General features: G+C 44.5%; 2 protein-coding genes across 4 annotated transcripts; both read left to right on the top strand.

The window, feature by feature from the left end:
* Positions 1-789: 789 nt before the first annotated feature.
* Positions 790-3,570, top strand: pigv (phosphatidylinositol glycan anchor biosynthesis, class V). The gene is made up of 3 exons (XM_076041126.1): positions 790-1,127; positions 1,673-2,839; positions 3,190-3,570. The coding sequence occupies exons 1-3, from the start codon at positions 1,065-1,067 to the stop codon at positions 3,475-3,477; spliced, it is 1,518 nt and encodes a 505-aa protein (XP_075897241.1). The 5' UTR covers positions 790-1,064; the 3' UTR covers positions 3,478-3,570.
* An 803-nt stretch (positions 3,571-4,373) lies between these two features.
* On the top strand, positions 4,374-15,455 carry zdhhc18a (zDHHC palmitoyltransferase 18a). 3 transcript variants are annotated; one of them, XM_076040775.1, is made up of 10 exons: positions 4,396-5,246; positions 5,722-5,882; positions 7,348-7,497; positions 8,701-8,838; positions 9,176-9,227; positions 10,349-10,451; positions 10,675-10,787; positions 11,063-11,180; positions 12,459-12,529; positions 13,096-13,236. In XM_076040775.1, exons 1-9 carry the CDS (start codon positions 5,011-5,013, stop codon positions 12,498-12,500), a joined length of 1,113 nt encoding a protein of 370 aa, XP_075896890.1. In that variant the 5' UTR covers positions 4,396-5,010; the 3' UTR covers positions 12,501-12,529; positions 13,096-13,236. The 3 variants fall into 3 exon arrangements, with proteins under 3 accessions (XP_075896887.1, XP_075896889.1, XP_075896890.1); XM_076040772.1 differs by lacking the exon at positions 12,459-12,529 and having other exon boundaries at positions 4,374-5,246; positions 13,096-15,455; XM_076040774.1 differs by lacking the exons at positions 12,459-12,529; positions 13,096-13,236 and adding an exon at positions 12,679-13,089 and having other exon boundaries at positions 4,391-5,246.
* The last annotated feature ends 386 nt before the right edge of the window (positions 15,456-15,841 follow it).

The raw sequence follows: 15,841 nt of genomic DNA, 5'->3' as shown, positions 1-15,841 counted from the left end.
AAAACTGGCCTCGCTGTAACGACCCGCGCAGCTGTTGTCATATTTTTAGAATTATTTTTGCAACATATTAAAATTACAGAAAAATTAGCTTCTTGTATTATTGAGGAGGCTTCACATTATGGTAAACGCATTTTCGCGTGCCTCCTGAAAATTACAACACGCCTTGTGAAAGTATCGATCCAGACGGTGTTGAGCTCCCTCTGCTGGAGAGAAAAAAAATCACATTGGCGAAGCTTGCCGTTTCATGTTGGTCGTTTAAACAGGACAATTCAATATTTTAGTTAACTGTTTTTATCCATAGCGCACTTTTAAAGTTAATTGTGTATAAAACATAACCACCGTGGACAAAGTAAAACATGTATGGATGTCTAGAGCCGGGCTGCAAAATATAAATTACCACACCCCCTCCAACTTCCGGGTTTACGTTAGGCCTTCTCAGTCATTCTCTTATAAGGCGCAGTATTCCTCCCCTGACTGAAAATGTTCGTGTTCCTACCACTGACTGGTATAAAACCATCGCCTGTACAAAACCAGCAAATCTGATGACGTCAAATACTTCACAATCGCTGATTTCGGCTCAAGGGAGAATCACTCAGTGGTGGTCAAAAAAGAACCTACAAGAAGAACTTGGTAAATATTTTCCAGAAGAAATTTGATGTTGCAACCAAAAAGGACGAAGCTATCTGAACGATAGGGGTTCAACACATTTTTCCTGTTTGATATGGAACCTTTATTTTGGCACGAGGAAGCAGTGAAACCGGAAGCGAAACCCGCCGTCGTCGTTCAAAACAAGTTCCGCTTCCGGTCGAGGATGCTGCGAGCGGAGATGTGTGAGGACAAAGCGATTCCCCTGTGCGACCAGGACCGCGGCTCGTCGACAGGCGGTTGTTTCAAACGGACGACTGTTACCTTCACGTTGTGCCGCGCAGTGTGACGCTGGCACACATCAGTAGAGACACATCCAGTATGACCGTGACGAGTCGAGCCGTGTTTGTCTGGGCAGCGGCGGTGCTTGGGCCTGTCCCAACCGGCTGGTTCACTCTGTGTCCGTCTCATCGGTAGCAATGGACGGTCGAGTTGTTTTGGAGTTCGCCGCCGCCACCAGGGCCTTGTCGCTGCTTTTGCAGGTACTGGTGGTTAAGTGTTGATTAAAAACGCCGTAGCCTTTTAATAGTGTATTCGTCTTTCTTGTTATTAATCGTTGGATGTTAAAAGTCACCTGCGTGTCGGTGGGGTCGCTAAGAGAAAGTGCTTAGTAGAGGAGCCTCTGTGTTTTATACCAGTGGTTCTCAGCTGGTGAAGTCTCAGGACTCACATAATTTCTTTCGCCCTTGTCATGACGTCGCGAAAATGAATAAAAACGCTAGTCCACTTTCTTTCATGTGTAGTAAATAAATTGTTGACATTAATTAGTTGAGTTAAGTGTCGTGCAAAATAAATGTTCAGCATTTTCTCTATATATTATATTAAATTATAATATTTAATATGATGTCTAGATTTAATATGATACATATATAGTATATTTTATGAAAATCCCAAACAAAAGTAGACTGACCATGAAGCCGCGACCCAATCAAAACAGCTCCACGACAAACTAGTTCAGAAACGCTGTATCTAGTAGGTTTCTATATAATAACAATAATAATAATGATGATGTTCGGAATTTCCTCAGGCCGTCTTGAACGCTGCCATCCCTGACCATGATGCAGATGCGTTCAGGCCCCCTCGGACAGAAGAGCCCCTCTACCTGGACTCCACGGTGGAGTGGCTGTTCGGCGGCCTCTCCCGCTGGGACGCCGAGCATTTCCTGTTCATCGCCGAGCGCGGCTACCTGTTCGAGCACAACTTTGCCTTCTTCCCGCTGCTGCCGATCGTCCTGCGGGGCCTAGCAGACACGCTGCTGTGGCCGCTGAGTGGCTGGCTGAGCGTGCGAGGGCGCCTCCTGGTGGCCGTGGCCCTGGGCAACAGCACCCTGTTCTTGCTGAGCGCGGTGGCCCTGCACGCCCTCAGCAGGACGGTGCTCCAGGACCGGCGGCTGGCGCTGCTGTCCAGCCTGCTTTACTGCGTCACGCCGGCCAACGTCTTCATGACAGCCGGATACTCGGAGAGCCTGTTTGCCGCTCTGACCTTCGGGGGTCTCTTCCTGCTGGAGAAGGGCTTCCCCCTCAGGGCCTGCCTGGCCCTCGGTATAGCCACGGCGGCACGCTCCAACGGGCTGGTCAACGCCGGCTTCCTGCTCTACCTCCCGGCGCTGAGCGCCATCTCCCAGATTCGCGTGTACAGAATGACCACCAGAGGCCACCAGAGGGTCTTCGGCTACGTCCTGGTGGTCGTTCGCCTGCTGCTCACGTCTCTCCTGGGAACCGCAGTCATTGCCCTTCCCTTTTGCGCGTTTCAGTACTACGGCTACAGGACGTTCTGCACGCCGTCTGTCTCGCTGGAACACGTCCCCCTGGCTCTCCTGTCGCTGGCTCAGCGGAAGGGCTACCGGGTCCCGGACGAAAACAGCCACCCGCCCCTCTGGTGCATGAGACCTTTCCCGCTGCTCTACTCTCACATCCAGGACGTGTACTGGGATGTGGGCTTCTTGCGTTACTTTGAGCTGAAGCAGATTCCCAACTTTATGTTGGCTCTACCCATGGCTACTCTCGGAATCATGGCAGCTTATGCGTACTGTCAAGCTAATCCCGAGCTGTGTCTGAGACTCGGACTGTGGGACACCCTTGCCAGCAAAGGGCTGGACAAACCCATTCCGGGGATGTTCAACCCCAGAGTTTTTGTGTATGTCGTCCATTCGACAGTACTTCTGGTCTTTGGAACGTTCTGCATGCACGTGCAGGTATGTCATTTGTATGTTTATGACAGGGGTGGGCAAACATTTTGACCGGTGAACCATATTGGGTTCTAAAATTTGACAGAGGGGGCCAGAGCAGGAGCAGAGCAGGAGCAGATGGATGGAGTGTTTTGGTGACAGATGGATGGAGTCTGTCATGGGAGAAATTAAAATATATCATGGGACATGTAGAAAATGTGCTTTAATGTCAATTGAAAATGACAAAAAGCAATAATATCAATAATATAATTTACCAATGCCTGGTTTGCAACCTTTTGGTGCATCAGTCTATTGTGGTGAACACATGTTAATTTCAGTCCCTTTTTTGAATCTTCTTCTTCTTTTTTTTTTTTTAGGTTCTAACCAGATTCATGGCCTCCTCGTCACCGGTGCCCTTCTGGATCAGTGCTCATCTGCTGCTCCTCAACGAGCCCCTCCTGCATCGAAGGAAGACCTCCAACCCCAGTGTGCAGCTGTGGACACAGTCCAAAAATGGGTGCAAGCACACGTCACAGAACCCCATTTTTGCTCTGCTTCCACTTTTCACAGCTTGCTCCCCGACCACGCAGAGCATCCTGGGGTACTACCTGTCCTACTGGGTGCTGGGCATTGCACTGCACTGCAACTTTTTGCCATGGACATGAATGAGCTCTTGATGCAATATGCCGATGGTGGTAGAAACTGTACTCTGGATTTAAAAAGATAAATAAAACTCACTGAACAATCATGAAAAACAATTGACTTGAAAATGTGTATCAAATAATTAATTTGTATTTTATATGTATGCTTTCATTGTTCATATTGTCCATGTTATTATTATTTACTTTCTGTCCAGGACTGCATACAAATTGACATGACATTAAAAAAACCCCAGCAACAATCAAGCAATAAATGTAAGCGTTAATTTGGTTTCCGCCATTCCATCTGTGAGGCAAACAATTGCAAATGCCAAACAAACAACAACAAAACACACATTTGGTTGGCAACCTATGATACGACTAGTTCACATATGAAGGACATATTATAGAAGAGTCTGTAGCACACAGAAGAGAAACTGGATGAAAAAAGAGCTGTCGATGATGCAGTTGTTTTATTTCGATGTAAAAGTCATTATTTTCCCGGTAAAGTCACTCGCTGCGATGTGTTTCGCAGTAAATAAGGTCATTTACAACCCAAAGTTGACCATAACATGATGTACCTCGGTTTACCCGCGGTCTATAGTGACACCTACTGGCGGACAGAAGCAATCCACCCTTATCGCGTTCTCAAACCACTTTGAAGGTGAAAAATATTAAACACAATTTAGAAATATACATTGCTAATTCAAGAAAAGCGTGCAGTACGAAAAGGGGAAATTATAACTAGAGTATTAAAACCTAGCGTTGCATGTGTGTGTGTCCCGCGCTCCTGTGGGTGTCTAAAAGTAGTGCACGCTCAGCGTTCGTTGCATCAAGTTCTAAGAAAAACAACAAATATTGAATCAGCTGATCTGCTCAGAGAAGACACGGTAGCCAGTCCAACCTGGTAGCGCCACCTTGCGCTTTCTATATCGTTTTTTTTAATTGAGTATTCATGCTTGTCATCGTATTATAAGTATTAAAGTGACCGGCGCGGTGGCGTACTACGTGCATAAATGGTCCCACACCTGCGAGGGTCGGCCGCTGATCTACAAATCATCTACCCAACATCCACGCTATCGTTGTGATCAGTGAAATCGCGCTCGTCGTTAGCGGTGAGTCGTGCCTACGTCACCAGGAGCGTCGATGACGTCCATTCACGGATGACAAAAAAGGAAACTATACTCGCGTTGAGCCGCTACTGCGGTTCGTGTCGGCTATTTTTTTTGTAAAGACAGCTTGATTTATCATTAAAAAAGGACTCCCTCTTTTATGAATGGCTTCAGTTTAACAATCAACGATGGTTATTTACGTCGAGTCAAAACGGGAACGGTTTCAGCTCGAACGAGTCGGACAGGAATGCCTCCGCTGCTCCCTTAGCTAATGCTAGCTAGCTAGTCAGCTAGCTAGCATTAGCTTTGAGAATGGGCAACTGAACTGAGCCCAAACTGAACACGCGTCTGTGTGTTGTCTCTCCTGAACGCGGCGAGAAAAACATAACCGAGCTCCGTGTCGTGCCTTCCGCTACCTCACGAACCGTGTTGACGTTGTTTTACAACGATGAAGAACTGCGAGTACCAGCAGATCGACCCGCGGACGCTGACGCTGTCGCCCCCGTCCGCGGAGATCTACAACAGCGGCAAGAGGAGGCGGCGGCCGCGGAAGAAGTGGGAAGTGTTCCCCGGCAGGAACCGCTTCTTCTGCGACGGACGGATCATCGTGTCGCGGCAGAGCGGCGTCCTCCCTCTCACCCTCGGCCTTATTGTCGTCACCTGTGGCCTTTTCTTTGCATTCGAGTGAGTCGTTGTCATATTTACTTTTTTCGTCACTGCGCCGCTTATTTGCTCACCCCGAACTCTGGGATCGTGTTTGTAATCAGTGTGCGAAATATAGGGGTGTCCGTGGGGGTCCGACCCCCGGATTAGCCCACGAGGCCCCCTGAAACCTCAAAGCAAAATTTAAGGGGGTTTCATTAAAAAAAAAATAAATAAAAATCTAATGTATCTATCTGTCTATCCTTGTATATGTGTGTGTACATATATATATATATATATATGTATATGTGTGTGTGTGTGTATGTCACTAATGGTCACTAAAATGCCTTAATAATTACCCTGTCTAATATTACATTTTTTAAAAAACGTTATTCACAATTTTGTTGGGCCAAGCGGAGCTTGTGTGTATGCATTTCTGTTGTCATTGTAGACTATCATAGCTGGCATCCATGAAATACTGTAAGGTCATTAAAGGCCTCCTGCATGTTCCCCACAGTTGCCCGTTCCTGGTGGAGCACCTGACCGCGTTCATACCTGTGATTGGCGGCGTGCTGTTTGTGTTTGTGGTCTTCTCCCTACTGAGGACCAGCTTCACCGACCCGGGCATCCTGCCCAGGGCCACCGCAGACGAGGCTGCAGACGTGGAGAAGCAGATCGGTGAGTGGAACCCTGGTGGCCTCTTGCCGTGGGACAGATGGACTGAAGGAGCTTTTTTTTTTTTTTTCTTCTTTTTTGCCGGGGTGGTTGTGGAGGGGGTTGTCGTCTGGTGTTTTAGGGTCAGAGCTAAGTAGCTTACCGTCTGTGCATTCACGTTGCAACATTCTAACTATTGTTGTGTTTTTCATGTCAGCGCTTCCTTTGGCCACAATGTGTTTGGTCACAATCGGTTTGTGAAATACCCATCGATATCGGGCGAGGGAGGTGGTCCTGGGGCGTCTCAAGGGGTCGTAAGGGCTCCTCCATCCTCCCAGTGGTTACTCAGTACCAATCTATATTTCCTTAACAGGCCAGAGGCATAAAATAACCTTTAGTATTTCATGTATGCAAGCCAAGACGGTCTACACAACAACAACAACAACAGCATACACACACACACGCATACCAAGCTCTGCTTGGCTAAAAAAGTGAATCATAATTAATTGATAGTAATATTAATACTAGATATAATTAAACCAACAACGCTATCAGATCCAATTAAACAAACATTAAACCACACAAATTAAATGTAAGTTTTTCAACTAACCAAAAAAAATGAACAAAGTGTTAACCCACTCACAGCCGAATCAAGACATTTTCTCTTTATTGGGCTGGGGCTGGTCAAATAATGCATAATGGGATTTTTTTTTTTTTTTAAACAAATGGTCAAATACTTATTTATAACATGCTAAAAATAAATCAGTTTATATTCATATACTATTACACTCGTTAATATTAGAAAATTCTCTCAGCGATCTAATGTTGATTCCTGAGGGGAATGCATGGGTTATGTAACCTGCGTGCGCCCTGACACACCAAGCGGCGCCACAACAACAACAAACAGGGTGGAGAAACATTAGCGAGTTTTAGGACCACAGTAGGACTATAGTTATTATTTTAGGCTGCTGTATTCTACTTTGTTTTCCCAAAGAGAGACACTCGGGTTAATGTGGCAAATGCGTTATGTTATTCTAGTCTGTTCGCTGTTGTTTAATGCACTTGGACCTTGAAAGTGATATTAGCCTATTAAGGCTGTTTGCAACCACCTTTTTAGATGGAATAAAAAGCTGTGTTCAAAGACATATCGGTCTATTTGATAACAGCGGGTTGTGGATCCTCTCGCACAACATGGACGTTTTAAAAAGTTTTGTGGCTGGCTGAAACGTACTGAAATACCGTTCTTTGCCGTTTGTGTACCCAACCGAACAGGGCGTACTCAACAGTTTGGTAAAATATCGACTACTGTTGCGTCCCTAGTATATATGTACTGTATATAAGTTTAGCTCTTTCAAAAAATACAAGACCCCCTTAAAATTTGCTTGGAGGCTTTGAGGAGGTCTAATGGGTTAGTCAGCAGGGATGGGACCCCCACACACTGACCACATGTGATCACATTGATCACAGAAGCTTCTTGCTCTGCTTTCAGATACCTCAGGATCCTCCTCGTACCGCCCTCCTCCCAGAACCAAGGAGATCCTCATCAACCAACAGGTGGTGAAGCTCAAGTACTGCTTCACATGCAAAACGTTCCGCCCTCCCCGGACCTCCCACTGCAGTTTCTGCGACAACTGCGTCGGTGAGGATTTAGCAGCAGTTGATCACCTGATCCAGCAACAGAATGATACTGTTGCCATGCGACAACTCTTCTCGCCACATCAAACCAAAAACAGATAGTAAACTGTAATCTCCACATACTTAACTCTCATTCAGTTACTTAGTTTACTTGAGATGATATGACTTCATTTACATTTATATAAGAATTTGAATGGCACCATGCCTTGCAGAAGTTCCATTAAGTTCCTACTGCGCTTAGCTTTTTACAGAGCAGCATCATTTACTGACATAAAATCAACATTTTCTCATGGTTGATTCAGTCAGACATTGTTTTGGTTCATCTAAAAGTACACATTGAAAGAAGACTGTTATTTTATACTAGCTTTTCTGTTTACAAATAATCACTGCACATGTGTGTATTGCATGGTCTTACTGAAATGACCACTCAGGTCTATTGGAGCCACTCCAGTCCTTCATTCTATTACAGAAGATGTGAGACACACACTGGCTCCGCTGCATGAGAACATGTTCCTCTAAATTCCACTGACGTTACAGTGACGTCTTTCCGTAAATCAAATCAAGTCAGTATTTTTTTTGTTTAACAAAGTTATCGTATTTTTAGTACAGTAGCCCTCATTGTATCTCCTGAAACGGTTGAATTTAGCAGCTTGTGATAGAGGACAACAATCTCTCACTTCATTAGACCAAAGAGCCTTGGGACTTTCTCCGATTTAGGCTTTTGTTTTCGTGAGTTTCCCCCGAACCCGAGCTGCTGCCGCCGTGCCAGAGACGACTGTTTGTGATGGATTCCTCTGTGATGGACAAAACTCCAAATAGGGGCTTTGTCAAGGCACTTCCACATTATTTCTGGCTGCGTATCTGATGTTATTGCAGCCATTTTAAACGACAAACGATACAATGTGATCTTCAAATTACGTAAGAAAATGACTTGATGTACTTTAAACCTCGCTCAAATTCAAGAGACACTTTGGATGCTATATTTTTAAATTGGCTTCCATTGAAAGCGCGCAGGAATGAGGCGTCGGCAGACAAACACCCTTGTCCCTTTATCGCCCATCCACTGTAAGAGTTTGATTTCCAGTGAAATGAAAGTTTGCTTATTTCCTACGACACTCTGCTTCCAGTTGTAAAGCTGCGGGGATGCTTCGACCTTGACTTGACCTTGTCTATTGACCTCATGTGTTGATGCTGTCTGTGCCCGCAGAGCGATTCGACCACCACTGTCCCTGGGTGGGGAACTGCGTCGGCAAACGCAACTACCGTTTCTTCTACAGCTTCATCGTCTCCTTGTCTTTCCTGACCTCCTTCATCTTTGGCTGCGTCGTCACACATCTGACCCTGCGTAAGTGGCGTCTTGTCATCGAGCACTCAGTGGACACAGTTTTTAATTGAAAGGCTGTGATTGCGTGTAATTACTGAAAAAAAAGACCAGATTTTACAATTAAATTGTACGACTTACGTTAACATTTTTTTTAAACACTTGTTTAGATGTGTAAATAATTTATATATTTTTTATATTTCCTCTTAATTCTTCAGTTAGCACTGTACATGCTGCTTTTACAATGCTAATTTCCCCATTGTGGGATAAATATATGCATTGTTATTCGTATTCTTATTCTTACTACTTCTTTGTCTAGTTTTTATTGTTTCTCCTAATTTCTAATTTCCCCCCCCTGCAGGTTCTCAGTCAGGTCGGAGCCTTATTCAAGCCATTCAGGAGAGCCCTGCCAGATATCCTTTGGATGCCATCGGCTGATTTTATTGGCCGGTGTTTGATTTAAAAGACTGATGATGCTTTTGTTGCTTTTCGTGGTCGTCTCGAAGCCTCTTGAGTCCGATGGTTGTCGAGGCTCCTGCGGCGTAAGCCAGCCCTAATAGGATCACGGTGTTAGCGTGTAGCACAGTCATGGGCAGCAAACTACGGCCCGGGGGCCTTAAGCGGCCCGTTAAGCTTTTTATCCGGCCCGTCAAACTTAAAGCAATTACGTTAATAGTAAGTAATAAAATAGCTGTATTTCATCCATTTCTTCAGCGTTTTAAGAGTCATTTCAACAAAGAGCTAAATACCATGGGGCCTCATTGATACACTATTTTGTTCATTTTCAATTGACATTAAACAACATTGCTTTCTACATAATCCACCGCAGAGCCGTGTTCTCGGGCAGGTGGTTGTGTAGAAGAGAGTTTGCAACCTGCCGTCCAGGTGAGGTGATGATGTCACCAGACAGCAGCGTTACAGCCGAGTCAGTCTGGACTTGTGCCAACAGTCGGGAACAGTTATCAGTTGTGTGATGTCATGCAGCAGATAATTTCATTATATATTTTTTTATATGCAATTTAGCCAGCAAATGAAATCAACTGATTTTTCTGATGAAGTGTTCCAACCCTTAGTTCAATTGTTGACTTAAAAAATAATAGAAGTGCTTGTGTCTTGTTTTGAGAAATTCAGTTTCTTTAATTCAATATTTTAAAGAAATGGATGAAGTTTAATTTAAAGTGTAGTTCCAGTTAGTAGAATGAGGCAGCAGTTTCCTGTCTGGGCTGCATTATCATTGAGCCGACTGACTACAGAATTGTGTCCTCCCTCGTCAGTTCAGTTACATTGTTTGATTTTTAAATTTTTTTTTCTACATTATTTGATTGTACAGGCTCGCTGTTATTCATTGTGTCCGGTCGTCGTGCTGTTCTGTCTACTCAGAGTTATTTAATGTTGATTTGTGGTTGTACTTTAGAAGGGTGTGATTGTGAAACACACCTTCCAACCTGATTGTGAATCACTGCTTGAGTCGCTCCCTCTTGATTTGTGTGTTTCTATTTGTTTTTTAATTGTCCTTGACTCTCCCGCTGTCCACTGTGGTGGAGCTGGTCATTTGTTTCTTCTCCATCTGGTCCATTCTGGGCCTCTCAGGCTTCCATACTTACCTAATAGCCTCCAACCTCACCACGAACGAAGACGTGAGTCTTTTGCCTGCGTCTTTTATGATAGAATAGAATGACTTCATTAATTCCACATTGGGGACGTTTGCATAATTACAGCAACAATATAGTGTAAAGAGAAGAAAAAATATATTGATTAAATAAAGTAAAATATTTATCGGGTAAGAAAGGATTAATGTTAATGATAGTTTGTTAGGTGGTTGACCTGCTGATGAAGGTCCTGCTGTGTTTTCTGGTGCAGATCAAAGGTTCGTGGTCCAGTAAGAGGACTGATGAAGAATCTGGCAACCCGTACACTCACAACAGCATCGTAACCAACTGCTGTGCAACGCTGTGTGGCCCCATGCCCCCGAGGTGAGTCCCCCTGCTGGTGTGCAACCAGTACTGCACGTCCAGACTCATTTGTTGAAGATGGCCTACTCTCTGTGCTTATTCTTCCATTTTATGTTGTTGTTTTATTTATTAATTTATTTTATTTATTTATTAGTTTTTTTGGATCGTGTGTAGCTTTTATATTTGCTTTATTGCATTTGTTTGAGCTTTGTTAAGCTTCCTTGAGTGTTGAGAAAGGTGCTTATAAGTAAAATATATTATAATTATTATTATTAACACCTTCTCGTGTCCTGCAGTCTGATCGACAGACGGGGTCTGCTGCCCCCCCACCACCACTTTCCTCCTGCCTCCTCCTCCTCCTCCTCCTCAGACGCGGAGCTGCCGTCCTTCCCGGCCAAGAACGACGCACACATGGTAGGATGATCCAGCAGATGGTCCTCCAGACCCCCCCCCCCCATGGCTCCCTAGCGCCACCACCTCCACCACCGCTGCTCCTCTTGTTGTGTAGTTGTCGGTGTTGTCGGTGGTGCACCTGCATCCAGCTTCTTCGGCAGCCGCGTGAACACAAACTGATGCGGCTGAGATGAACATAATGTGGTGTTGTTTGTGAATGAGGTGATGCAATGTGTCGTGCAGCCAAACTATGAATCAAAGCACACACAGGTGGAAATGATGGAGAGTGTTTGATACAACCTGTGATTTGCTGCTGCTGCTGTGTCTCAGTTGTTTCAGCTAGAGGACAAAATATGTTTTTCAGAGCAGCAGCGACACTTTCAGGCATCATTAAAAGAGCCGTAGACTTTAGAGAGTCACTGCAGCCGGACACTCAACCACCGCTGTTTCACTGATCTGGTATTGTGGGTCACTTTTGCACAATTTCATGTTTAAATAATTGCTTACACTTTTTCCTTTTCTGAAAGAAATTCAACTTGTTGCGCCACCTACCTCCTGGTTACTGAACTACTGCGTGTCTTATTTTTCTGCTCAAGGCGCTTGCACACAGAGGAGTTATGATGTGCTTTTCAATAGGACTATATAATATGGTTACATATCAGGCTTTGTTTTGGTGTATCAGCACTTTATCACAGTTTTGGCCACATTGTTTTACTCGTGTCTCCTAATATGTTCAGCATATCGAATGTCTGCTGGTTTTTAGCTCTCAAGCCTTGTTTTTGTTTTCATTCTTCTTCTATGGTATACATTTTTTGCTCACTCAAAGTGTTCTTATATATTTTAAATAAACATTTTTTTTTTTATATTTTGAGATTTTGATAATTCTTCATTTTATTTTACCTCGTGTCTTTATTTCTTATTAGGGATGCACCAATACTGCTACAAGTATCGGGTATCGGTACTGATTCCGGGGTTGAGTACTCGCCTCATACTTGTGAAACACGTCCCGGTACCACGACACCGATAGCAGTTGTACATGTACGCGCATATGACAATTTAGTTAAACGTGTGTTTGTACTCCAGTGAAACTTGTTCCTTATTAAGTAGTCGGTCTCGGTGAGTACTGAAAGCAAGTACTCGTACTCTGCCGCTTCTGTCAACGAGGTATTGGCGCATCCCTACTTTTCATATGAGGGTGTTGATACAGGAGGTATTAGTATTATTCTGAGGTATTAATATCAGACTAGTTGAAGTTGTCTGCCCTCGTACTGTGTCAAACTGTCTCTTCCACCCTGCCAGGAGGACAACTGTCTGGATTTTGCTTTTTCCTGCGCAGCCTGAAGGGCTCTGCTGCATTTAAGGGCTGGATGGTAAGACTTGAGAGTTGAAGGTCTCACCAGCCATCTGCCGTGTCCAGTCTCTCATCACTGCATCTGTGTTCATCTGTGGAAGTGACGTCATCTTGGACTTTCTAGATTTTTTTTTTTTTTTTTTTTTGGATAATTGAAATTTTTTGCAGACAGATGCTCCACCCTGGCCCTCTTTAGTTGCTCATTGTTTCTCCTGTCTGGGGTTGTGATGTTCCTCTCCTGGTGACACAGACTGACACCAACCAGTCTACCTTCACCTCTGTGTCACAGCCTGACCATGTGGAGAAAACAAACGCACCCTCTCTGTCCACCTGTGACTCTTCTCCTCTGTCTCATCAACTCCATTTGCTTCTGTCACTTTTTCACCCCATTTTCAGACCAGGACTCCACCATTTCTTCCCTGTGCTTGACTTTGCCACTAATCGTTCCACTTGTTTTCTCCTTTTTTTTCACCTACTGTCCTACATGTGGAGCCTGTACTCACTCTGTACTCACCCTGTACTCACTCTCTTCTCACCCTGTCTCCTCCTCCTCCTCTTCTTCCTCTCTGTCTCCTGCTATCCCAGTGCTCCCACAGCACCAAGGAGGTGCTGGACAAGGCCGTCCACTCCCTGGACTTGCCCGAGCTGTGCCCCCCTGGCCCCCCAAAGACCTCCCCCCTAGGCCAGGAGGCCATCAGCTCCGGGGAGGCCCCGAACCCTGGGTCCTGCCCTCCCCTGGGCAGGAGGAGCAGGAGCAGCAGGAGCAGCAGCAGGGACTCTCTGCACTCCTTCAACCCGGCCTTCCGCCTTGCCGCTCCATCCCCGGCGCTCGGCCGGCCGGTCTCGACTGTGGGCCACGCCCCCCAGGTTGACCACGCCCCCGGAGTCGACTTTGTCCCCCGAGTCGATTTCATTCCTGGAGTCGACTTTGTCCCGTTGTCCTGAGTGACAGAGGACAGAAGCAGTTGGAGCACCTGGACGTTCTGCAGTCGCTCTAGAGTCTGATGGTCATGATGAGCAGGTGGAGGGTGACCAGAAAGTTTATATTTCTATTACGTGTGTGTGTGTGTGTGTGTGTGTGTGTGGGCCAATCTCAGTCTTACTTGGAAGCACAATATAGAAGTATTTTTTTAAAGAACCCTCCTTTGACGCCTCCACTGAACCTTAAAGCCAAACACACTGTTGACTTCCTGCTGACAACTTATGCAAACTGCTCTTTACATGTAGAAACACTTGGTGTGTGTGTGTGTGTGTGTGTGTGTGTGTGTGTGTGTGTGTGTGTGTGTGTGTGTGTGTGTGTGTGTGTGTGTGTGTGTGTGTGTGTGTGTGTGTGTGTGTGTGTGACTTGCTTCAGGGTGAATTGAATTGACTTTAGCCTCATTACATCAGGTCACCTGCCGTCATCTGGATCTGTGCATTGTTTCAGTCCTCAATTCAAACAGTGTTTTAATGTAAACATCAGGCACAGTTTATTCTGTCTGAATTAAATGTTGCAGTGGGCTTACATCATGTTCAAAGTCGAAGGCCAAACGGGGAAATCACTTTATTATTGTAGAGTGAGAGTCTTTATTAATAGAGTGCTGTGTAAAGGTCACATATTCTGCACATACAGTATTTCCGATATTCATTTTCCACCCAGACTCCAGTGTGGCATTGCTTATTTAGGAGGAAAATGGGCCTCTTAAGATCAGTATAAAACTGCATCAGTTAGCCATGTGTTTCACAGCCTCCTGTAAAAATGCTCGGTTTTATCTTTGTGCTGAATTGGTTAGCGTGCCTGGACTGGGATGAAAACGAGGCGGCCACCAGTTGATGTGTACAGCTGTCTGTTACAGCAAGGATGGGGGACGCACATTGAAACGCACTGATAATTGTGTGCATTATGGGGCCTTCAAAATTGAAATTGCAAAAGAATGTAAACCTACAGACCAAATAGTTTGTCCACGTTTCATGTGCGTTTTATTTATTGAATGAGCTCAATGACAACCGTTGATGTACTCTCACCGCTGTTATCGCCACCAGGCGGCTTTATTTCTTGTTTCTTTCTTGTTTCTTTCTTATGCAATCAGCCGTCTGACTCAGTCATCACGACCGTCACAACTTTTTGTTTGTTACACAACGAACGTGTCATGCAGAGTTGTGTTGTAGAATGTTGATAAGAGCCGTTTGACCTTTCTGCCTGCCTGCACTGTGAAACTGAACCACCCTCCTCCCCCAGTTTCTTTTACGGTGTTTTTCAACCACTGTGCCCGCGGCACACTAGTGTAGCGTGAGGTAATGTCACTTGTGCCGTGAAAAATTATCCAATTTCACTTCATTGGTCTAAAAATTTTTAAAGAAATCCCTCAATTTCTAATCATCAGATTGTGTGTACATCTAAACAGGTTTCCCCAGGTTTCACACTGAGTGAGTAGAAAGAAATGAAGAAACTATGTTGTCAATTTTAGGCTGAAAACGTGTAATTTTATAATAGGTTTGGTTGGTGGTGTGCCATGGGATTTTTTTTTTCAGTGTAAAAAAAAAAAAAAAAAAAAATGTTCCGTGGCTCAAAAAAATGATTGAGGAACAATTCTTTGCAGCGTCAATGGAAGGATACAGAGTCCGCCAGCAGGGGGCAGTGGGTGAACGACAGTGGCAGGCGAGTCCGACAACAACTTGGTCGAAAGGAAGCAATTCCTCCCAGATAATGATTAATTTTTTTGAGTTGTTATTTTTTTTTATGTATGACTTTTGTATTAAAGGACTAAAGCAGCACAGAGGAAGCAAGTTAAAGTAAGTCAGTCAGTGAATAAGTCAGTCAGTCATGTATTTGTCTGCACTAAGACCAAGTTCGTTGGTTCAACAGTTACTAGCTTGTGTGGACAAACTAGTTGCTATTTTGTTCTGTGTTGAACTGTCATTGTAATTTGCTTCAATAAAAAAAAAAAGTCCGATTTGTTATTAAATAGTTGTTGTTTTATTGGCATGATTAAAAAAAAAAAAAGTCTATAAGATAGACATTTCATTATGCATAATGTTTTTATTGCTCTATTCAAAGCACAACTCCGTCTCTCCTGCTTGTGTGGACCCTCGCCCACGTGTGGATGGACCCCCATCATCCCTTAGTGGAGCCCCCAGTGGTGAACACGTGTATCTGTTCTTCAGGAAACTATTTTAGTCTCAGAAGAGTTGGAACATTTGAAGTCCCAAAACAGGACGCTTGCAGCAAAAGAGAAAATTAATTCCCACGTAATTCCTTTTATCATTCCTTCCTGACTGCATAAAACCTTCTGTTTAGTTAGTTTATTGCATTTGGATTTCTTTGCGTAAATCGTCGAATGACACTATAAAA

The sequence above is a fragment of the Nelusetta ayraudi genome, unplaced genomic scaffold (genome assembly GCF_046127955.1).
Source record: "Nelusetta ayraudi isolate G7.1 ecotype Tasmania unplaced genomic scaffold, CSIRO-AGI_Nayr_v1 ptg000063l, whole genome shotgun sequence".
Classification (NCBI taxonomy): Eukaryota; Metazoa; Chordata; class Actinopteri; order Tetraodontiformes; family Monacanthidae; genus Nelusetta; species Nelusetta ayraudi.
The sequence above is the reverse complement of the archived record's forward strand: the minus strand, read 5'-3'. Positions and strand labels throughout refer to the sequence as shown.

Excerpts from the sequence above, each read along its gene's own strand:
- pigv (XM_076041126.1), top strand. The coding sequence starts at position 1,065 with ATGGACGGTCGAGTTGTTTTGGAGTTCGCCGCCGCCACCAGGGCCTTG. Across the intron at positions 1,128-1,672 it reads CCTTGTCGCTGCTTTTGCAG|GCCGTCTTGAACGCTGCCAT; the intron begins GTACTGGTGGTT and ends GAATTTCCTCAG. Across the intron at positions 2,840-3,189 it reads CGTTCTGCATGCACGTGCAG|GTTCTAACCAGATTCATGGC; the intron begins GTATGTCATTTG and ends TTTTTTTTTTAG.
- zdhhc18a (XM_076040772.1), top strand. The coding sequence starts at position 5,011 with ATGAAGAACTGCGAGTACCAGCAGATCGACCCGCGGACGCTGACGCTG. Across the intron at positions 10,452-10,674 it reads ACCTCACCACGAACGAAGAC|ATCAAAGGTTCGTGGTCCAG; the intron begins GTGAGTCTTTTG and ends TTTCTGGTGCAG. Across the intron at positions 11,181-13,095 it reads CCAAGAACGACGCACACATG|TGCTCCCACAGCACCAAGGA; the intron begins GTAGGATGATCC and ends CTGCTATCCCAG.